General features: G+C 44.8%; 1 protein-coding gene across 1 annotated transcript; it reads right to left on the minus strand.

Annotated features, from left to right (window-relative positions):
- Positions 1-8,018: 8,018 nt before the first annotated feature.
- On the minus strand, positions 8,019-17,190 carry s100z (S100 calcium binding protein Z). The gene is made up of 2 exons (XM_078397106.1): positions 17,050-17,190; positions 8,019-8,183 (listed from the first exon to the last, which is right to left on the minus strand). Exons 1-2 carry the CDS (start codon positions 17,188-17,190, stop codon positions 8,019-8,021), a joined length of 306 nt encoding a protein of 101 aa, XP_078253232.1.
- Positions 17,191-24,769: the final 7,579 nt, after the last annotated feature.

Consider the following 24,769-nt stretch of genomic DNA (forward strand, 5'->3'; position numbering starts at 1 on the left):
TAAAGAAGAGAAGGAGTGGTGAAACAGAACCAAGAGGTGATTGAGTCTGAAGAAGGGTCCCGACATGAAATGCCACCTGTCCACTTTCTCCAGAGATGCTGCCCGTGGAGTTACTCGAGCACTTTTTGTTTTACCAAAGGTGACTGGTGGATTCGGGAGGGGTGAAGCCAGGTAGTGGAGATGGAGTTGGGAGGCAGACATGAAGGCAGACAGAAGAGAGAGAAAAAAGAGCGAAGTGAGGGGAGGGAGACGGGGATGAAGGTGGAGATACCTTTAGAAAGGACATAAGGAAGAATTTGTTTATTCAGAGGGTGGAGAATCTGTGGAATTCATTGCCACAGACGGCTGTGGAGGCCAACTCATTGGGCATATTTAAGGGGGAGATTGACATATTCATGATTAGTACGGGTATCAGGGGTTATGGGGAGAAGGCAGGAGAGTGGGGTTAGGAGAGAAAGATAGATCAGCCATGATTGAATGGCGGAATAGACTCGATGGGCCGAATGGCCTAATTCTACTCCTACGACTTATGAAGTTATGAGAACTGTTGGACGTTGAGAAGCAAGAACACAAAGGCTGTCATGCTGGAGTCTGATAAATAAGGAACGTGATAATGGGTGACAATCTTCATGTCCTCTGACATAGCACAATGCACCAAGTCGTTTGACTTTCTGGATATGTTTTTATATTTCCACTCTATTGAGTTAGAATTCTATCCATTAATAATAGGAGCTCCATGAGTCAATTCAGAATAAAGCAAATGCCACCTGTGGTGAGATATTTCAAATTGGATTCATAGGACTTATTTCAGGACTGTCCTTTTACATCTGGCGAGAATCTTGAAAACCACTAAGTGCTTCTATTGCTTAGTTAGTACTACATTTACTTCTAACTCGGAATTCAATTCCTGCTGCAGTTATGGAAAGGATGTCATTTATAGACAATAGACAATAGAAAATAGGTGCAGGAGAAGGCCATTCGGCCCTTCGAGCCAGCACCGCCATTCAATGTGATCATGGCTGATCATTCTCAATCAGTACCCCGTTCCTGCCTTCTCCCCATACCCCCTGACTCCGCTATCCTTAAGAGCTCTATCTAGCTCTCTCTTGAATGTATTCAGAGAATTGGCCTCCACTGCCCTCTGAGGCAGAGAATTCCACAGATTCACAACTCTCTGACTAAAAAAGTTTTTCCTCATCTCTGTTCTAAATGGCCTACCCTTTATTCTTAAACTGTGGCCCCTGGTTCTGGACTCCCCCAACATTGGGAACATGTTTCCTGCCTCTAACGTGTCCAACCCCTTAATAATTTTATACGTTTCGATAAGATCCCCTCTTATCCTTCTAAATTCCAGTGTATACAAACCTAGTCGCTCCAGTCTTTCAACATATGACAATCCATATGTTTAGGACCATATGTTTAGTCCATTTAATTAGAAAGGGTGCAAGAAGAAAATGGCATGGCTGGTACCTGGACTTGCGCAAGGCCCGGGCTACCTCCACTTCCACTGCAGCACCCATCCACTTGTGTCCTATGTGTGGGCGTGCCTTCCGGGCCCGGATTGGTCTCACCAGTCACTTCTGGACCCACAGTCACCAATCCTCCAACTGAAAGTGAAGTCATGGTCATCTTCGAACCCGAAGGATGAACAACAACAACCTGGACTTGTGGGAATGACATATATGGAGAGATTGGATAGACTGGGATTTTTTTTCTTTAGAGCCCAGGGATGACCTCACTGAAATTTCCAAAATCAGGAGGGACATGGATAGACTGATGTCATGTTTTTCCCAGAATCGAGGATCCTAAAACTAGAGGGCGCAGGGGAGAGGGGAGAGATTTACAAGGGACCTGAAGGAAAACTTAGTAAATCAGAGGATAATCCTTATCTGGAATGATCTCCAAAGGAGGCCATGCAAGTGGATGGGATTGCGACTTTCAAAAGGCATTGGGACAGATATATGGACAGGAAGGGTTTGGGATTGTGGGCCACATGCAGGCGAATAGGATTGGTCCAGTATGCTAATTTGGTCAGTTTAATTTTATTTAGTTTAGAGATACTGCACAGAAACAGGCCCTTCGGCCCACCGACCATCGGTCTCCACACATTAACACTATGCTACACACACAATTTTACACGTATACCAAGCTAATGAACCTACCAACCTGTACGTCTTTGGAGTGTGGGAGGAAACCCGAAGATCTCAGAGGAAGCCCATGCAGTCACGGGGAGAATGTGCAAACTCCGTACAGACAGCACCCATAGTCGGGATCGAACCCGAGTCTCTGACGCTGTAAGCGCTGTACTGCAGCAACTCTACCGCTGCGCCACCGTGCCACCCCCATGGTCAGCATGAACAAGTTGAGTCGAAGGGCCTCCTTCCATGCTGTATAGCTCTAAACCTTGAATTAAGCATTCTGAAATGGCAATGTAATATTCACTGTGCACTACATTCTCGGGATACTATTTGTCAGATAAAATGTTTATTTCCATTTAAGTCACCTCTTCACAGGTGCTATAAACAAAAAAGAGGCTCTGCCACAGACAATATACAGTGCATTCAGAAAGTATTCAGACCCCTTCACTTTTTCCACATTTTGTTACGTTACAGCCTTATTTTAAAATGGATTAAATTCTTTTTTTTTTATCATCAATCTACACACAATACCCCAGAATGAAGAAGCGAAAACAGGTGTTTAGAATTTTTTGCAAAGTAATTAAAAAGAAATAACTGAAGTGAAGGGGCCTGAATACTTTCTGAATGCACTGTAGTTCAATCTGTCAACAGCAGAGAAAAACAGTCCAGACAATCATTCATTTCATTACTTAAGGTCTTACAGTGATCAAGTTTATGAACATCAATCATGGACTGGGCTATAACCTACATGAGGCCAGACAATACAATTTGTAAGAAGATTGTGTGGGTTGAGGTCTTGGTCTGATCCGATATGAGTAGGGTCATTTTACTTAATGGAAGGGTTTATTCCCAGGATATTTTATCCGACAGGCAACAATGCAACTGATATCATGGTTTAAGAGTTTGCTGGAGTGACAAGATTCATGTGCCTGTAATTTTGAGATAAGGAATGGAACAATGGAACGCCAGGATGAAAAGCCTTAACATTTGTCATCAAGATGGAAACAGATCTATTCGGACGAAGAATCCATTCATGAGAAGCTGAAGCCTTTCTCAATGAAATGTAGAGAGGAACAGAATTAGAAAGAAAGAAATGAGAAATCATTTGTTTGCAAGGAATAATATAAAAACACGGCACTGCAGATGCTGTTTTTTTTTTAAAAGACACAAAGTGCTGGAGTAACTCAGCGGGTCAGACGGTGTCCCTGGAGAACATGGATAGATGACGTTATGGGCTCTTCTTCAGACTGATTGTGGGGGGGGGGAAGAAAGCGGGAAGAGAGGAGGGGCAAGTCGAAGCCTGGCAGGTGAAGGGGGTTTTGAAAGGCAGATGGTTAGACAAAGGCCCGAGAAGTGAAGGCAGAAGGTGTGCGACAAAAGGATTGAAGAGTTGTGAATTGTGAAGCTAGAGGAAGGAATGTAGGCGGAAGGGGAGACATTGGTGCGAGTCCAGGTCGGGAACTGGCGGGGGAGAAAGGAGGGGGGGGGGGGCGAGAGAGAGGTGGGGGAAGAAGGGGGAGGGAGGAATGTGGTTCCCTAAAATTGGAAAATTTGATGCTCATACCATTGGGTTGTAATGTTTATTGCTATAAATATTTACTACTACATAATTAAAGTCACAAAATGCCAGAGTAACACAGTAGTTCTGGAAGACATGGATAGATGATACTGACCACATCTTCCCATTTCCTCCCCGTTCTGCTTCCCTCCATAACTCCCTGGTCCACTCGTCCCTAACCACCCCCTCCCCAGGCACTTTCCCCTGCAACCGCAGGAGATGCAACACCTGTCCCTTTACCTCCCCCCTCGACTCCATCCAAGGACCCAAACAGTGAGGCAGGTGAGGCAGAGGTTCACCTGCACCTCCTCCAACCTCATCTATTGTATCCGCTGTTCCAGATATCAACTTCTCTACATCGGCGAGACAAGACACAGGCTCGGCGATTGTTTCGCTCAACACCTTCGCTCAGTCCGCCTTAACCAACCTAATCTCCCTGTGGCTCATCACTTCAACTCCCGCTCCCACTCCCAGTCTGACCTTTCTGTCATGGGCCTCCTCCAGTGTCATAGTGAGGCCCACGCAAATTGGAGGAACAGTACCTCATATTTCGCTTGGGCAGCTTACACCCCAGCGGTATGAACATTGACATCTCTAACTTTAGATAGCTCCTCTGTCCCTCTCTTCCCCTTCCCCTTCCCAGTTCTCCCACTGTCTTCCTGTCTCCAACTACATCCTTTCTTTGTCCCGCCCCCCCCTGACATCGGTCTGAAGAAGGGTCTCGCCCCGAAACGTCACCCATTCCTTCTCTCCTGAGATGCTGCCTGACCCGCTGAGTTACTCCAGCTTTTGTGATACCTTAGATAATGTTTTAGGTCGGGATCCTTCTTGTAGTAGGGGGAAGAAAGCTATGAAAAGTGGTGGAGGCTGGACAAAGCTTGGCCGGTGATATGTTGAAAGACACAAAATGCTGGAGTAACTCAACGCGTCAGGCAGCATCCCCGACCTACATAGATAGGTGATGTTTCTAGTCCGGACCCTTCTTGAGACCAATCAGAGACATTCCAGGTGAGGATCCTTCTTCAGAGAAAAAACCTATGCCCACTCCTCTACAAATCCCGGGCCCGCCATGATGTAAAGCTCTTCCCCCATCCCATAAACAAGTGATATGTGGATACAAGGCTGTGGAGGCCAAGCCAATGGATATTTTTAAGCCAGATATAGATAGATTCTTGATTAGTAAGGGTGACAATAGACAATAGGTGCAAGAGTAGGCCATTTGGCCCTTCGGGATCATTCACAATCATTACCCCGTTCTTGCCCTCTCCCCATACCCCCTGACTACGCTATCATTAAGAGCTCTATCTAGCTCTCTCTTGAAAGCATCCAGTGAATTGGCCACCACTGCCTTCCGAGGCAGAGAATTCCACAGATTTACAACTCTCTGAGTGAAAAAGTTTTTCCTCATCTCCGTTCTAAATGGCCTACCCCTTATTCTTAAACTGTGGCCCCTGGTTCTGGACTCCCCCAACATCGAGAACATGTTTCCTGCCTCTAGCATGACCAATCCCTTAATAATCTTATATGTTTCAATAAGATCCCCTCTCATCCTTCTAAATTCCAGTGTATCCAAGCCCAGTCGCTCCAGTCTTTCAACATACGACAGTCCCGCCATTCCAGGAATTGACCTAGTGAACCTACGCTGCACTCCCTCAATAGCAAGAATGTCCTTCCTCAAATTTGGAGACCATTTGGAGATGGTATCAGGGGTTATGGGGGGAAGGCAGGCGAAATAGGGTTGAGAGGGAAAGATAGATCAGCCATGATTGAATGGCGGAGTAGATTTGATGGGCCTATTGGCCTAATTCTGCTCCTATCACTGATAAACTTATGTACAAGTGTAAAGAGGTTTGATCAGCAGATGGGTGGACAAAGACCAGAGATGAAAAGAAGACGAAAGGTGGTCTGATAAAGAGAGAAGAGTGAATTGTGAAGCTAGAGGAAAGGTGGAAGTGGACAGGGGGTGGGCGACAGGATAGTGGGAGAAATGAGTGTGCATCCTAGTGAAAAGTGGAGGGAAGGGGGAATGGGAATTAGGAGGGTTGTTACTTAAAGTTGGAGAATTCAATATTCGTCCTGTTGGGTTGCAGGCCGCCCGGGTAGAATAAGAGGTGTTGTACCTCTAGTTTGCAGGTGGCCGTACTCTGGCATTGGTGGAGGCCCAAAACAAAATGGTCAGTATGGAAAATGGGAAGAGGAGTTAAAATTATTAACAACCAAGAGGTCTGGTAGGCCCAGGCGCCAAGCATTGCTGTTAGATGAAACAGTCGATATATGGGCTCACCGATGTAAAGCAGGACACATCCGGAACACCGAACATTACTACAAAATAATATTGTGTACCGCGAGTCTCAGTCCAGTAGAAATAAAAGGAAACCTTACAAACTCCAAATTTGAGGAAGGATATTCTTGCTATTGAGGGTGTGCAGCCTAGGTTTACTTGGTTAATTCCCGGAATGGCGGGACTGTCATACGTTGAAAGACTGGAGCGACTAGTCTTGTATACACTGGAATTTAGAAGGATGAGAGGAGATCTTATCGAAACGTTTAAGATTATTAAGGGGTTGGACACGTTAGAGGCAGGAAACATGTTCCCAATGTTGGGGGAGTCCAGAACAAGGGGCCACAGTTTAAGAATAAGGGGTAGGCCATTTAGAACTGAGATGAGGAAAAATCGTTTTCAGTCAGAGAGTTGTGAATCTGTGGAATTCTCTGCCTCAGAAGGCAGTGGAGGCCAATTCTCTGAATGCATACAAGAGCTGGATAGAGCTCTTAAGGATAGCAGAGTCAGGGGGTATGGGGAGAAGGCAGGAACGGGGTAATGATTGAGAATGATCAGCCATGATCACTGTATGTTTCTTTTTTTTTTTCCTAATCAGATGTGCAGCACTTTGGTCAACGTGGGTTGTTTTTAAATGTGCTATACAAATAAAATTGACTTGACTTGACATCGGTGCTGGCTCGAAGGGCTGAATGGCCTCCTCCTGCACCTATTGTCTATTGTCTATTGTGTAAACTATTGTCAAGATTCAAATAGTGTTATTGCCTGTGATGCTCAATGCCTCTGCCAGCTTGTACTATGTTTCCCATAAATATTGGCTTAATCTGTGTATTTAACTTCATAACTCTAAAACCTGGAATGTTTTTCTCTTGGTACAGAAGATGGAGAACTAGTTCAGCTTAAATTTTGATCATTTAATTTCAATGTACACTGGGTCAGGAGCTGTTCTACATTCTACATGCACAGGATCATTTTTTATTGCTGACCAAGATAGGAGTTATCTTCCTTTGATCTCAGCATCTTTGAATGGTGGAGCAGGTAGGAACAAGGGGCAAAATAGCCTCTTCCCGGGTCTATTTGTTACATTTCTTGCGCAAATAAACTGAAAATTGCATTAAAATCCGCTGACTCATTCTGACCACTGCAACATATTTCAAAGCATGTCCGATCATGCAGCAGGGTAGAAAACTAGTGATGTGGATGGAACTTAACAAGGGCATGTTCGTTGACAACATAGAGATGTAATGCTGAGGCTCGATAAGGCGCTGGTCAGGCTGCATTTGGACTACTGTGAGCAGATTTGGGCTCCATATCTGAGGGATGGATGTGCTGGCTCTGGAGAGGGTGCAGAGGAGGTTTACAAGAATGATTCCAGGAATGAGTTGGTTAACATATGATGAGCGTTTGGCAGCACTGGGGCCTCTACTCGCTGGAGTTTAGAAGGTTGAGGGGGAACCTCACTGAAACTTACAGAATAATGAAAGGCAAAGATAGAGTGGATGTGGAAAGGATGTTTCCACTGGTGGGAGTGTCGAGGACCAGAGGTCATAGCCTCAGAATCAAAGGGCGCTCTTTTAGAAAGGAGGTGAGGAGGAACTTCTTTAGTCAGAAGGTAGTTAATCTATGGAACTCATTGCCACAGAAGGCTGTGGAGGCCAAGTCAGTGGATATTTTGAAGACAGAGATAGACAAATTCTTGATTAGACCAGGTGTCAAGGGTTGTGGGGAGCAGGCAGGAAAATGGGATTAGGAGGCAGAGATCGGCCATGATTGAATGTCGCACTGGTCTCGATGGGCCGAATGGCCTAATTCTACTGCTATAACTTGTGAACTTGTGACAACATACTGTAGAAAATAATATTTTACAAAGCATTTGTACATCCTGTGAACATTTTATTGCATTCCAAACAAATTACAAACACTTACTTACAACATACACACGCATAGAAGTTACAGCGATTCTTTATAGGAAAATTGACAAGCAAATGTGATTATTTTTAGCATGGTCTTTACGATGCCCGGTCAGTATATACATTAAGTTCTATTTTGCTTTTTCCTTTTTTCTCATTGTCTCCTGAAAGAATTCATTGCAGGCAACGGTCAGAGCAGCAACTAAAATAACAAATTCATTGAAGTCCACCTCGTTGTCTCTGTTGGAATCGAGATCTTTCATGATATTGTCCACTAGTGACGGGTCCTTCTGGGCCTGAAAAGAAAAAAATGAGGAAGCTGATGAGATATTTAGTTTAATATTACATTATTAAAATATCACTGAATTAGGATGTTGCCAGGACTTGAGGACTGAGGTATATTGGAAAACGATGTTTCGCTGCTATCTAATCATATCAGATAATACTATACATAAATACAATCTACCTCCTCCGGCAACTCGTTCCATATACATACCACCCTTTGTGTAAAACAAGTTGCCCCTCAGGTTCCTATTAAATCTTTCCTCCCTCACCTTAAACCTATCTTCTCTCCTGATTCCCCTACTCTGGGTAAAAGACTCTGTGCGTCTACCCGATCTACTTCCCTCATGATTTTGCTATAGGGTGAGGTTGAGCAGGCTAGGACTTTATTCCTTGGAGCGCAGGAGGATGAGGGGTGATGTTATAGAGGTGTATAAAATCATGAGGGAAATTCGAATTATGTGCAAGTATATTTCTTCCAGCTGCTGACATTTCTCTAAACTTTACTTTAGACTTTAGAGATAAAGTTAGTTATGTTGATAATAAACTGTGAATAGTTTACTAGTTACAGTTTACTAATGGTGTGAATAGATTTGCTTGTTTAAACTTTTGTCTTATGGGTCCTCCCTAATGCCTCGAATAAAAAATGAACAGGAAGTAAGTTGGACACAAAATGCTGGAGTAACTCAGCGGGTCAGGCAGCATTTCTGGAGAGAAGGAATGGGTGACGTTTTGGGTCGAGACCCTTCTTCAGACTGATGTCAGGGGAGGGGCGGGACAAAGATAGAATGTAGTCGGGGACAGTAAGACTAGTGGGAGAACTGGGAATGGGGAGGGGATAGAGAGGGAAAGCAAGGGCTATCTGTAGTTAGAGAAGTCAATGTTCATACAGCTGGGGTGTAAACTACCCAAGAGAAATATCAGGTGCTGTTCCTCCAATTTGCGCTGGTCCTCACTCTGACAATGGAGGAGGCCCAAGACAGAATGGTCAGATTGGGAATGAGAGGGGGAGTTGAAGTGCTGAGCCACCGAGAGATCAGGTAGGTTAAGACGGACTGAGCGGAGGTGTTCAGCAAAATGATCGCCGAGCCTGTGCTTGGTCTCGCTGTGTCTACCTTCGATTCAAACCAGTGTTTACAGTTGTTTTTCCTAGGAAGTAAGTTGGTGTTGGTATTGATATTGGTTTATTATTATTGCGCATACCAGTTTACAGTGAAAAGATTTAGTTTGCATGCTATCCAGTCAAATAAAATCATACTATACAAGTGTACAATCAAGACGTACACAGATGCTACAGGTAGTGTAAAGAGAAAAAACACTAGAGTGTAGAATATAGTATTATAGCTTTGTAGTTTTGACAGTTTCTTCCCAGCTGGTAACTGAACCATCCTTTCACCAACTAGAGAGTGGTCCTGACCTATCATCGACGTCATTGGAGACCCTCAGACTATCTTTAATTGAACTTTACTGGACTATATTTTGCACTAAATGTTATTCCTTTTCTCTTGTATCTGTACACTGTGGACAGCTTGATCATGTATAGTCTGAATAGCACACTACAAAAAAAGCTTTTCACTGTATCCCTGTACATGCGACAACTAAACTAAACTAAACAAAACAAAACTAAACTAAACATGTGCATAATTACAGAGAAAAAGATCCTATGTTCACAATGAACTAGGTTGGAAGTTTGGGATTACATCCTGGATAATGGGAAGGCCTTTCAGTAGTTTGAGAACAATGGGGAAAAAAGGTGTTCCTGAATCCAGTGGCACGTGGTTGCAAGCCCTTGTACCTCCTGTCTAATGGGAGAGGGGAGAGGTGCGAACGCGCAGGGTGAAAACGGTTCTTGGTCATGTCGGCTGCTTTGCTGATGCAGTGTGGTGTGGATGGAGTCGATGGTGGGGGGAGGACAATCCATGTGATGGATTGGTCTACAGCCACAACTCTCTGCAACCTCTCGCAGTCTTGAGCAGAGCTGCTCCCAAAACAAGCTGTGATGCAACCCAACTGCCCACAGTACATCTGCGGAAGTTGGTAAGAGTTGTTAGAGTCACGTCGAACTTCCTTATTTTAAAGAGGAAGTAGAGGCGTTGGCGTGGTTTAGTGGCCTTAGCGACCATGTAGATGGCCCAGGACAGATTGTGGGTGATATTTACGCCCAGGAACTTGAAGATCTCAACCAATTCCTCTTCGGCGCCATTGATGCTGATTGGGGCATGCACTCCCCCCTTGCATCTCTGGAGAGAAGGAATGGGTGAGGTGACGTTTCAGGTCGAGACCCTTCTTCAGACTGAGAGTCAGGGGAGAGGGGAAAACGAGAGATATGAAAAGGTGCTGAGAAAACGTGGTCGTAGAGCTGGAGGGCAGGAGGAATCACAGAGGGGATGAAGCGAGACAGGGTGTTGCAGGACTCTTCACCTGTTCAAATATTGAGGACATTAAACCCTTCTCGGTCTAAACAAGATAAATCATTCTCTTGGAACAATAGAACATGGCCATTCATACAGATTGAGCCTTTATCTGCCATTATAACCAATGGAAATATGCAGTTTCAGAAGATAAAAATTGCTTTAAATATGTAATATGTTGGGTAGCATATACAGTAAATAAAGGAATTAGCAGGTTCATGTTTATGTTTGACCCTCTAGTGCAACACCACGCCACTGTTTTTCTTTTTTGCTAATATTGACTCATCTGGAGAAGCTATGCATTTAAAGTAGTTACATTAGGCTACTCTTTATTTATCTAATCGCACACCACTTATCTCTGGGCTGTCAGTAGGGTTAGAGACGAGGGCAGATTTTATAACGATTCTCCGCTTCCTACATGGATATTGTGTTGCTGCATGCAATTATGGTAAGTGTGTGTCGTAATATATTTCTGTTTGTAAATTAACATATTTTAGTTTAGTTTTTAGAGATAGAGTGTGGAAACAAGCCCTTCGGCCCATCGAGTCCACGCCGACCAGCAATCCCTGCATACTAGCACTATCCTACACACTAGGGACAATTTACAATGTTTACCAAAGCCAATTAGCCTACAAGCCTGCGTGTCTTTGGAGTGTCGGAGGAAACCGGAGCACCCGGTGAAAACCCACGTGGTCACGGGGAGAACGGACAAACTCCATACAGACAGCACCCGTAGTTGGGATCGAACCCTGGTCTCTGGTGCCGTAAGGCAGCAACTCCACCGCTGTACCATGGTATGTATTACCACAGCCTCCGCTTTGTATTGGAGCTCATTTGTTTGGGTACTCTAATTTTTAAAGCATTGGAAAACTTTACAGAAATTAACACCCAGAATTTCCATTTCTGATTGGAAATCAGAACCCCAACTAGCTTTCAATAATAGCCATTTCTTTCACAGGGGGAGAAATTTTGGGGGAGGAAGGGGCTTGGGAGGGTCGTGCTTTGAAACCTGTGTCACCCAGCACAGAAACAGGCTCTTCCACCCATTGAGTCCGCACTGACCATCAAGCACCCATTTACACCAATCCCACGCTAATCCCATGTTCCCCTCTCTATATTCTCTCCATAAATACTCTCTATATTCCCGTCAACTCTCCCCATATCCTACCACTTACCCACACATTGGGAGCAACTTACGGTGGCCAATTAATCTACCAACACAAAGTTCTTTGATCTGTGTAAGGAACAGGGAAAATCCGTGTGGTCACGGGGAGAATGAGTAAACTCCATCCAAATAAATGCGGAGGTCACGATTGAACCTGGGTCGCTAGAGCTGTGAGGCAGCCACTCTACTAACGTTATCATCCTGTTGCCCTCCTGCAAACCTACACACACCCTACAGTACACTGTGGCACAGCTGGTAGAGCCGCTGCCTCACAGAGCCAGAGACCCGGGTTCAATCACACGTTCTCCCTGTAACTGTGTGGGATTCCTCCGGGTGCTACATTTTCCTCCCATGTGCCAAAGGCATGCAGGTTTGTAGGTTGAAGGTAGACACAAAAAGCTGGAGTAACTCAGCGGGTCAGACAGCATCTCTGGAGAGAAGGAATAGGTGGCGTTTTGGGTCGTAGGCCCATCTTCAGTCTGAAGCTTTTGTGCCTATCTTGGTTTAAACCGGCATCTGCAGTTCCTTTGCAGGTTAATTGGTCTCAGTACAATTGCCCCTAATGTGTTGGAAGTGAATGAGAAAGTAGGATAACATAGAACTAGCGTGAACAGATGATCGAGGGTCATTGCGGTCTCGGCGGGCCGAAGGGCCTGTTTGCATACTGTATCTCCAAACTAAACTAAACTTGCCTGTGAAAGGGATAAGTAATCAGCACCAGGCAACTGTTTAAACATGGTCTTTTATTGGTCGTAATCATTTATTAAAGCAACATATTGGTCGAGACCAGCCCCACTAATCTCCAGTCTTCATCTGCTATAAACCCCAGGTTTACACTGGTTACTCATAAGGTTGTAAGTGATAGGAGCAGAATTATGCCATTTGGCCCATCAGGACTGCTCTGCCATTTAAGCATGGATGATCTATTTCTCCCTCCTAACCCCATTCTCCTGCCTTCTCCCCATTGCCCCTGACATCCGTTCTAATCAAGAATCTATCTATCTCTGCCTTAAAAATATCCATTGACTTGGCCTCCAAAGCCTTCTGTGGCAAAGAATTACACAGATTCACCACCCTCTGACTAAATAAATTTCTCCTCATCTCCTCAAGGAACTTTAAGAACTTTATCAGCTTCCGTTTCTAAATGGTTCTGTTGAAGGATCCTCTACCTAAAATATTAACTTTGCTTCTCTTTCCGTAAAGGTTGCCTGACATTGCTGAGGGTTTAAAGCAATTTTTGCTTTTGTTTCGGATTCCAGCATCACCAATAAAAAAAAATCTTTTGAAGATTAGTTCGATTCTGGAGTACTGTGTGCAGTTTTGGTCTCCAAATTTGAGGAAGGATATTCTTGCTGTTGAGGGCGTGCAGCGTAGGTTTACTAGGTTAATTCCCGGAATGGCGGGATTGTCATATGTTGAAAGAATATGGAGCGACTAGGCTTGTATACACTGGAATTTAGAAGGATGAGAGGGGATCTTATCGAAACATAAGATTATTAAGGGGTTGGACACTCTCATCCTTGTAAATTCCAGTGTATACAAGCCTAGTCGCTCCAGTCTTTCAACATATGACAGTCCCGCCATTCCGGGAATTAACCTCGTAAACCTACGCTGCACACCCTGGATGTGCTCTGGATTCTGCAGTACCTTGTGTCTCCATTAAATCTGCGCCTCTGGATTTACAAATTGAGTTGGTGCTGACACAGAACGAAGGGAGAAGAAGTTCTGTGGTCCATAAAAGCAAATGGCCATTTAAGACTTGATTGTCTGTGACGAGATACAAATATGCCTGTTTTTTAAATAAAAACTTTCTCCCATTTGCAACAAAGTCACTTCATGAACATTTTTCGGTAGGGAAGAGGCTGCTAACTTGTGTCAGGACGAATCATTATCCACTACAGTTGAAAATTGCATAGAATTGTTTAATATCTCGCATCTCAGGAACATAGCGGAGTAAGGGGGTATGGGGAGAAGGCAGGAACGGGGTACCGATTGAGAGTGATCAGCCATGATCGCATTGAATGGCGGTGCTGGCTCGAAGGGCTGAATGGCCTACTCCTGCACCTATTGTCTATTGTCTATTGTCTATATCATTTTCCCTAACAGATTCATACCAGACATTTTGCACCATTTTGAGTTTTCTCTCATTTCTCTCTTTCATCAAATGCTTCCGTTTCTTTCTGAAATTGTATTTACCTGGGATTTTCTTAAATTAAGTTATACAATCATACATCTCTGGCTGTCTGTCCCACTGAGTCACTCCAGCTTTTTGTGTCTATCTTCGGTTTGAACTAGCAACTGCAGTTCCTTCCTACAATTATACAATCATACAACGTAGTAGCAAATTTAACTTAGAAAAGATTTACAATTTTGGTCAAAAGATACAAGAAGGATTGGAGGAAAAACGTTTACACAAAGAGTAGTCAGAATTTGCAAATGTACTATTGAGGGCGTGCAGCGTAGGTTTACTAGGTTAATTCCCGGAATGGCGGGACTGTCATATGTTTAAAGACTGGAGCGACTAGGCTTGTATACACTGGAATTTAGAAGGATGAGAGGGGATGTTATCGAAACGTATAAGATTATTAAGGGGTTGGACACGTTAGAGGCAGGAAACATGTTCCCAATGTCGGGGGAGTCCATAACCAGGGGCCACAGTTTAAGAATAAGGGGTAGGCCATTTAGAACAGAGATGAGGAAAAACTTTTTCAGTCAGAGAGTTGTGAGTCTGTGGAATTCTCTGCCTCAGAGGGCAGTGGAGGCCAATTCTCTGAATACATTCAAGAGAGAGCTGGATAGAACTATTAAGGATAGCGGAGTCAGGGGGTATGGGGAGAAGGCAGGAACGGGGTACTGATTGAGAATGATCAGCCATGATCACATTGAATGGCGGTGCTGGCTCGAAGGGCCGAATGGCCTACTCCTGCACCTATTGTCTATTGTCTATTGTCTACCGTCTGTGGGGATGGTGGAAACAGAATCCATTGTTAATAGCCCTCAGACTGGGGCTCAGAAAGCAAATATAGATAGGACAGTTACTGAGAAGAAAATCTAGCTTGGCAGTCCTGCAAGAAACCATGTCCATAATATCATTCAGAAGGCTTAAGTTTAGGTTTATTATTGTCATGTGTACTGAGGTACAGTGAATAACTTTTGTTTGCATGTTATCCAATCAATAAGATAATACTGCACATGAATACAATTAAGGCAAACACAAGTACAAAAGGTAGATCGAAGAGAAAAATAGCGGAGCGCAGAATATAGATTCTCAGCATCACAGTGTTATAGATTCCAGTGCAAAAGTCCAATGTCTACAATGAGGTAGGTTGGAAAAGCAGGACTGTATCCCAGTTTATGGAAGAATCCTTCAGAAGACACACTGTTTGCAAATATAAGAGGGTCAGATTCAATGGCAATACACAAAAAGTAATTGGCTACATAATTTTAAAAATACATATTCCCTACGCTAGAGGGAAAGAACAGGAAAGCAGAGCTGAATGGACAACACTTTTAAAAAGCCAGCACAACTATGATGGGCTGAAGGATCTATGTTTGGGATTCTATAATACATTTTGCTCACGGAATCATAGTTCATCAACGAATTGTTACCATGGTCATTCACTCGATCAGTCGAAACAAGGAACTGCAGGTGCCGATTTACAACAAAAAAAACACACAAAGTGCTGAAGTAACTCAGCAACTCGGAAAAACAAGTATAGGTAGCGTTTTGGGTCAGAAACCTTCTGCTGAGGGAGGATCCCGAATCGAATCGTCGCCTGTCCATGTTCTCCAGAGGTGCTGCCTGACCCCACAGAGTTACTCCAGCACTTTGTGTCCTTCATTCACCCCATCAGCTCTGTGCCAGCTCCAAGAAAAATTCCCCACCTGTCCCATTCGCCGGCGATGGACACAAAAAGCCGGAGTAACTCAGCGGATCAGGCAACATCTCTGGAGAGAAGGAATGGGTGTCGTTTCGGGTCGAGACCCTTCTTCAGACTGAACACAATGTTTTATGACTTCTGCCTGCTTTTTCCCCACTGACTTGCAAATGTTTTGGGATTGAAGTGTTCACCTTGTTCCCTTCTGACAGCCCCCGATTGATTCCATCCCCACTACCTCTATCGACAGTAAACTGCAAATCATGACCACTTTCTGCCCAAAGGTTTTTTCCTCAATCCGTCTTTTCTCTTCTGACCAAAATGTTAAATCTGTTCCCTGATGAATCCCTGGCAACAGCTTCCCTCTAATTATTCTACCTGAGTCCTGATGTGGATTTCAGTGTTGTAACTTTCCTCTAAATGCTGTATCCTTTACCTTTTATCTTTATCTGTGCACTATGGATGACGATTGTAGTCATGTATAAGACAGATAGACACAAAGTGTTGAAGTAACTCAATGGGTCAGCAGCATAGCGTTTTGGGTCAGGACCCTTCTTCAGACAGTCTGAGGAAGGATTAACTCAGCGGGACAGGCAGTCTGAGGAAGGGTCTTGACCTGAAAAGTCACCCATCCTTATTCTCCAGAGATGCTGCCTGACCTGTTGAGTTACTTCAGCACTTTGTATCTATCTTGGTACAAGCCAGCATCTGCGATTCTTTCTTTCTACAGCTATGCTATAGTCATATATAGTCTGTTTGACTGGATAGTACCCAAACAAAAGCTTTTCACTTGTCTCCGTACAGAGGATAATAAAAACTAAACTAACGATAGACACAAAATGCAGGGGGAACTCAGCGGGGACAGGCATCATCTCTGGAGGGAAGGAATGGGTGACTTTTCGGGTCAAGACCCTTCCTCAGACTGCCTGTCTCGCTGAGTTAATCCAGCATTTTGTGTCTATCTTCGGTGTAAACCAGCATCTGCAGTTCTTTCCTGCACATTAAACTAAACTAAACTTCATGTGAGGGGAGAAGTGCTAGGAAAAGCCTTCAAAGGGCAGAGAGTATAGCTACCCAATTTCCTAATAATGACACCCCCACAGTTTGAAACATCTTTTGGCTCTGAAGACTGCTCACCTCAAATAATTTTCCCCATCAAAGTCAGATGGTTAAAAAAAAAAAAGGATAAGTAAGTAGAGTAGTGCTACCAGAGAAAGTAAGAAAGAGAGTCAGAAAAGTTGAATGAAAGCATCAAATGGTCAGAAACACTCAGCAAGTCTGTGGCAGCGTCTATGGAGGGAGAAACGGAGTTAACTTTCCAGGTGGAAGACCCAGAGTGAGAACAGAAGGGGAAGAGGCCAAAAGTTGTGTGGTCTTCAATCTGCATTTGCCCCCACCCCTCAGCCAGGTTGCAGGCTGTGCTTACCGCCAGGAAGTGCTGAAGTTCATTGTGCAGAAGATCCCTGAGTTCGCCCTTGTTGAGCTTGTACATGTCTCCCTCTTTGCCCGAGTAGTTGTGGAAGACGTGGATCAGAGTGTCCATTGCACCTTCCAACTGGGACGGCATGGTTTCAGAGATCTGAGGAGCAAGCCCAATGCACAGCTAAGTACTCTCTCTCCCTCTCCCTCTCTCCCTCTCTCCCTCTCCCACTGTCCCTCTCCCACTCTCCCTCTCCCACTCTCCCTCTCCCACTCTCCCTCTCCCTCTCCCACTCTCCCTCTCCCACTCTCCCTCTCCCACTCTCCCTCTCCCACTCTCCCTCTCCCACTCTCCCTCTCCCACTCTCCCTCTCCCACTCTCCCCCACAGCCCCACAATGTACACAATTACCAGCAGTAGCGACCCACGCGAAGACATACACCATCACTCAATCAGTGACTTCCACCAAAACTTCATCTCTCTCTCCCACTCTCTCTCTCCCACACAAGAAGGATTTAGGCATAAAATGACCCAGCTAAATGCTATATATATTTACACACATGCTGGATGTCAAATCCAACGGTGGCCACAGAATATCACCCACAGCCCCACAATGTACACAATTACCAACAGTAGCGACCCACGCGAAGACATACACCATCACTCAATCAGTGACTTCCACCAAAACTTCATCTCCTCGCCCTCCCCCCCAAAAAAAAGAATGACTTAAATTACTAGTAAACAAGACGAGAGCAGTTGAACGAAGAAGTAGAGTAAACAAGGGTGTGATTACCTTCGGTAGGAAGGACAAGAAGAATCAAGCAGGTGAGAAGCAATGGACTTGGCTGGTAATTCTCGGCTAGAATTTATAGCTGAAATATCATTTGCAACACACCTATCCGATCAGTGCATCAGGGTTTTTTTTAAGCATTCGGCCGGCGGGATGCAGAAACAAAAACAACAGCCCTCCCGAAGGCACTGAATGAAGTGCTCGCTCACTCACCCATGAGGGTCACTGCCAATTATTTCCTGTCTCTTGTGCAGCCCAAGTGAATCATGTACTCCAGTAGAATCCTTTGTAGAATGGAATCTTATAAAGCACTCGTGAAACTAATTTGGAAAACCGATCCCCATTTCGTTATTACCAATAGTTTTTATCTTTTCAGGATAATCCTTCATCAAATGGTTCCTACGTTAAGAAGCCACTACTTTTATCCCCAGCCTAACGCGATGGCATCGAGTTGCCAGCGTTTGTTATTGTTCCGCCTGGCTCCTTGCACCAGGTGTCCTAATCCCCTTGTTGGCTGTTCTTTTTCCTTCCTTTCCGTCCCTCTCCGGGACGCGGAGATACGTTCTGAGATATCATGTATTCCAAAATAGCCTGTTAATTAAGCACTGTCTCCATTTCCTCTCCAAAGCTCTCCCAGGCACAGGTTGACATGTGTGGGCAACGCAGAAACTTGCTGTTACAAACCACCTCCAGCACACTCAAAACTCAAGAATTTCCAACCATTAGTTGGACCTTAAAAATCAGTTGGGAGATAAAACTGTTAGAGAGAGGCTTAAAAAGACCTCATAGAGTTAAAGAGCCTTACAGCGTGGCAACAAGCCCAACTTCGGCCCAACTTGCCCATCTACACTAGTCCCACCTGCCTGCATTTGGCCCATATCCCTCCAAACCTGTCCTATCCATATACCTGTCTACATTTTTCTTAAACGTTGAGACAGTAACGACATCTAAAAGACATTTGGCCAGGTACAGGTATAGGAAGGGTTTAGCGGGACATGGGCCAAATGTGGGCAGGTGGGACGAGTGTAGATGGGGCATCTTGGTCAGCATGAGCAAGTTGGGCTAAATGGCCTGTTTCCACGCTGTATAACCATTAATCAAATAAGGGGCTTTTAAGATCCAGCTTTGGTTAAGGTTTAGGATTATTATTGTCACGTGTACTGTGGTACAGTGGAAAGCTTCGTTTTGCATGCTATAAAATCATATCAGATAACACTATACAGTCGGAAGCCCGCAGGCCCCTGGGTGGGGGCCGACATCGGGAGCTCCGGCAGTGGCAGCGTCTTCGCCCGCCCCGAATCGCAGGGCTTGGGTCGGCCTGCCGCGGACCTTTCACCGTCCGGCGCGGCGCTTCAATGTCGAGGGCCACGACCGCCCCGATGTGGCAACTCCAACAGCCTGACCGTGGGAGACGACGGCAGGGAAGGGAAAAAGACATTCTGGCCTTCCATCACAATGAGGAGGTGACTGGAGGAGACTCACTGTGATGGATGTTTCTTTTGTTTGGTGTTGGTTTATGATTGTATGTGTTATTGCATATTTTTATTGCTTATTTTTACTGGTCTTATTGTTGAACTGCGGGTAATTTTTCATTTCACTGCACATTCGCCCTGCGAAGGGCGCGCTGCATCGTCAAGGACAGCTCTCACCCCAACCACAGATTGTTTACCCTCCTCCCATCTGGGAGGCGCTACAGGTCTCTCCGTTCCCGGACCTGCAGGTTCGGGAACAGCTTCTTTCCTGCAGTCGTTACCTTACTTAACTCTGCGCTTCGGTGATTGCTGCCATCTCCCCCGGGCACTCCTCCCATCAGTGACTGATCTCACTCACCGGAATTTCCACTACCGCTACTGAATTACTGTATATATTATATGTTTTACTATTCCATCGCATGCACTCTGGTTAAGATGCTAACTGCATTTCGTTGTCTCTGTACTTGTACACTGCACAATGACAATAAAGTTTGTATTGTATTGTATTTATGTGTATGTGACAAATAAATTGACTATTGACTATTGGACTATTGACTATTGACTCCGTTCAATAGATAGAGCCAAAGGGCAGAGGCAGAGTGCAGAATTTAGCTCTCAGCATTGTAGCGCATCAATTCCCTTGTCCATTGTCCGCAATGGGGTAGAGGTGAATTGGACTGCACCCCATCTCGTGAAAGGACCGTTCGGAAGTCTGAGAGCAGTGGGGAAGAAGCTGTCCCCAAACCAAGCTGTGATGCACCCCAACAGTATGCTTTCGACGGCGTGTCAGTTTAAGGTTGTAAGAGTCATTGGAGACATTGTAAAGGAAGTTGCAAGGACATTGCAGAGACCAGGACATTTATACCAGTCAGTAGCCACCGATGTGCATCGGGGATACACAGTCGTCCTGATGAAAGCATGGAGATTATGGTGTTGGAGGCAGACATAGAAATAGATTTACTTTAGACTTAAGACTTTACAGCGTGAAAACAGGCCCTTTGTCCCACTGAGACCACGCCGACTAGCGATCACTCCTTACACTCACACTATCCTACACACGAGGGACAATTTACAATTTACAGAAGCTAAATAACTTACAAACCTTCATGTCTTTGGAGTGTGGGACGAAACCGGATCACCCGAAGAAAATCCATGCGGTCACGGGTGCTGTCTGTACGCAGTTTGTACGTTCCCCCCGTGACCGTGTGGGCTTTCTCTGGGAGCTCCAACTTCGCCCACATTCCATAGACGTACAGGTTTGTAGGTTAATTGGCTTAGGTAAAACTTGTAAATTTCCCCTAGTGTATAGGGTAGTGCTAGTGTACAGGGATCATTGGTCGGCATGGACTCGATGGGCCAAAGGGCCTGTTTCCCTGCTGCATCTCTAAACTAAACTGAACTACACTAAACATTGACGTACAGAAGGATCTTGCGGTCCAAATCCATAGCTCCCTGGAAGTAGTTAGAGAGATAAAGAAGGCATAGGGTGCATTTGCCTTCATTGGTCAGGGCATTGGGTTTAAGAGTCAGGAAGTCATGTTGCAGTTTGATAAAACTTTGTTTAGGGTCCTCTTGGAGTATTGTGTGCTGTTCTGATTTCCCCATTATATGAAGGATATGAAGACTTTTGAGAGAGTGCAGAAGTGGTTCACCAGGATGCTTCCCAGATTGGAGGGTATCAGTTTGAATTGTATTCACTGGAGCATCAGTGAGGAGAGCTGATGGAAGTTTATAAAATGAAGGGAGGCAGAGATAAAGTGGAGACGGTCGGAATCGTTTTCCAAAGGTGGAAACGTCAAAGACGAGAGGGCATAGCTTTGAAGTAAGATGGGCAAAGTTTAAATGGGGATGAGCAAGGCAGGTTATTACACAGAGGGAGGGGGCTGCCTAGAACGTGGTGCAAGAACGTGGTGCCAGAACGTGATGGTGGAAGCAGATACGGTAGTGGCATTTAAGGAAGACTTTTAGAAAGGCACATGGATGTGCGGGAAATGGAGGGATATGGATCATGTGCAGGAGTAGACATGAAGAGCATAGAAACATAGAAACATAGATAATAGGTGCAGGAGGAGGCCATTCGGCCCTTCGAGCCTGCACCGCCATTCAATATGATCATGGCTGATCATCCAACTCAGTATCCCGTACCTGCCTTCTCTCCATACCCCCTGATCCCTTTAGCCACAAGGGCCACATCTAACTCCCTCTTAAATATAGCCAATGAACTGGCCTCAACTACCTTCTGATGTTCTGCAAGATGTTCTGATCTTGGTCCTAATTCTTATTAAGTCTGATAGAAATATAATATCAAAGGGTTTGCTAATATGGGAAAATGGAATTTCCAGTGTACATGCAGAAAGTCTTCTGGATGTTTTATTTGTATTTTCCAATGAAGGCTGGAATGCCTCTCATCCCTCTGAACTGGACAATGTAAGCTGTGATCTTATAAGCAACAGATCAAAGATGTGCAGTCAGTAGCCTTGGCGTTTTCCATCATCGTTTTGAATCCGCCCTCCACTTGTCAAAGATGCCAAGTAGATGACCCATGTTGGCCACCTCCTGTGACTGTCATCTCCTCAGAAGGCTTGCACCACTGCACAAGGTGCTAATGAGCATACAAGTGCAGTCTTCACAACAATAAAGGAAGTCGCCCAAATATATCTCGTCTTCAAGAAAGCAAGACAAGTCCAGTTTAGACAATTATGCCAGAATCTCCAAGTCTTTTGTCGTTGACATGGAAATATATCACTCTTCTTAGACAATAGACAATAGACAATAGGTGCCGGAGTAGGCCATTCGGCCCTTCGAGCCAGCACCACCATTCAATGTGATCATGGCTGATCATTCTCAATCAGTACCCCGTTCTTGCCTTCTCCCCATGCCCCCAATGATGATGAAGAATCATCATTGGGTCAAACTCCCTACCAAACTGCACCAACACCTTCACAAGGACAATCAAGGAAAGCAATTAATTGTTGGCCTTACCAGAAATATCAACATCATGTTTATGAATTAAAACACTATGCAATAATGCTCTAAGTATCCTCCCATATCAACCTTTCTTTCCTCATAGAATTAAAGTTTCTTGGGTTAAACTGATCTGTATTAGGACATAATTCCAAACCCTTAACCCCTAGATTGCTAAGGTAGAAACAAGGAATTGCAGATGCTGGTTTACCAAAAAAAAAGACACAAAGTGCTGGAGTAACTCAACGGGTCAGGCGGCATTTCAGGAGAAATTGGACAGGTGATGTTTTCGATCGGGACCCTTCTTCGAGAATCCGAAGACGGGTCCCGACCTGAAACGTCATCTATCCATGTTCTCAAGAGATGCTGTCTGACTGGCTGCGTTATTCTAGCGCTCTGTGTCCCTAGATTACTAATGCGGTTTGAGTAAAAACACTATGTTACAGCACCCTAGTGTAAAGGACTGACAGGGATGAACAAATACAAACGCATTAGTTCATAAGTTCATAAATTGTAGGAGCAGAATTTGGCCATTTGGCTCATCAAGTCTACTCCGCCATTCAATCATGGCTGATCTATCATTCCCTCTCAACACCATTCCATTGTCCTGCCTTCTCCCCATAACCCCTGACACTCTTACTAATCAAGAATCAAGATAGCTAGCACACAGGGTGCCATTCTGCTGAAGAAGAATGATGTTGCTCCATGTCATGTGAGCATATGAGGCAGCTGGTAGAATCGCTGCCTCATAGCACCAGAGACCTGGGTTCGATCTTGACCTTGGGTGCTGTCTGTGTGGAGTTTGCATGTTCTCCCTGTGATCACATCGGTTTCCTCCAGGTGTTCCGGTTTCCTCCCACATCCCCAAAGACATAGAAACATAGAAAATAGGTGCAGGAGTAGTCCATTCGGCCCTTCGAGCCTGCACCGCCATTCAATATGATCATGGCTGATCATCCAACTCAGTATCCTGTACCTGCCTTCTCTCCATACCCCCTGATCCCTTTAGCCACAAGGGCCACATCTAACTCCCTCTTAAATATAGCCAATGAACTGGCCTCAACCACCCTCTGTGGCAGAGAATTCCACAGATTCACCACTCTCTGTGTGAAAAAAAACGTTCTCATCTCGGTCCTAAAAGACTTCCCCCTTATCCTTAAACTGTGACCCCTTGTTCTGGACTTCCCCAACATTGGGAACAATATTCCTGCATCTAGCCTGTCCAACTCCTTAAAAATGTTGTAAGTTTCTATAAGATCCCCCCTCAATCTTCTAAATTCCAGCGAGTACAAGCAGTCTATCCAATCTTTCTTCATATGAAAGTCCTGCCATCCCAGGTGGGTATGTAGGTTAATTGGCCATTGTAAATATTCCCTTTGGGTGTATGGAGCAGTTGGTGTGGACGCGTTGGGCTGAAGGACCCATTTCCATGCTGTAACTTTCAATTAATCAAGCAGTCATGTCACTGAAAGGTTCAGGTAGACTCTGGTGTCTGTCAAAAAATACTCCTGGGGACCGAACAATGTGATTCACTGTTGTGAGTTCAGCAGAAGCCAAATTAAAATGATGAGGTAGAACAGAGAACCAAAAGACATATGTTCATGGGGGAATAATTTAATAGGAATCTGAGGGGTAACATCTTCACACAAAGGGTGGTGGGTGTATGGAACGAGCTGCCAGAGGAGATGGTTGAGGCAGGGACTATCGCAAAATCTGAAGAAGGGTCTTGACCTGAAACGTCACCCATTCCTTCTCTCCAGAGATGCTGCCTGTCCCATTCAGTTACTCCAGCTTTTTGTGTCTATCTTTAAGAAAAAATTAGGCAGGTACATGGATAGGAAAGGTTTAGAGGAATATGGGCCAAAAGCAGGCAGGTGGGACTGGAGTAGATGGGACATGTTGGTCGGTGTGGGCAAATTGGGCCGAAGGGCCTGTTTCCACACTGTATCACTCTATGACTCTATAACTATTTCTCTATAACATAATGACTTGGGTGGCTCTGGTATGTTGGAGTGGAGTTTGGAGATGTGAGAATTATGGCCAAGGATTCAAGGGGTCAATATTGGTTTCCTAAGAAGCTGGCAGTCTCAGGAAACTGAGCAGCTGGTGGCATCAGTGAAACATTAATTGTTTCTCTCTTCACAGATGCTGCCAGACCTGCTGATTCTGCCCAACGTTCCTTTTTCTTTGCATGCAGTGGACAGCTCAATGGGCTGATGAGTCAATCAAATGGTTTACCGAGTGAGAGGACATGAAATGAATCTCATTGAGCAATTGAGTCTGGAGATGATAAGAAGGTGCAACTTGTTTTACAATAAGAGTGTAGAATACTGAAGTGGATAAAGGATGTTGGAATAGTTGGCCATATTAGCACAAATCAGCACAATTATTCGGCACGGTGGCGCAGCGGTAGAGTTGCTGCTTTACAGCGCTTGCAGCGCCGGAGACCCGGGTTCGATCCCGACTACGGGTGCTGCCTTTACGGAGTTTGTACGTTCTTC

The sequence above is a fragment of the Rhinoraja longicauda genome, chromosome 3, assembly GCF_053455715.1.
Source record: "Rhinoraja longicauda isolate Sanriku21f chromosome 3, sRhiLon1.1, whole genome shotgun sequence".
Lineage (NCBI taxonomy): Eukaryota > Metazoa > Chordata > Chondrichthyes > Rajiformes > Arhynchobatidae > Rhinoraja > Rhinoraja longicauda.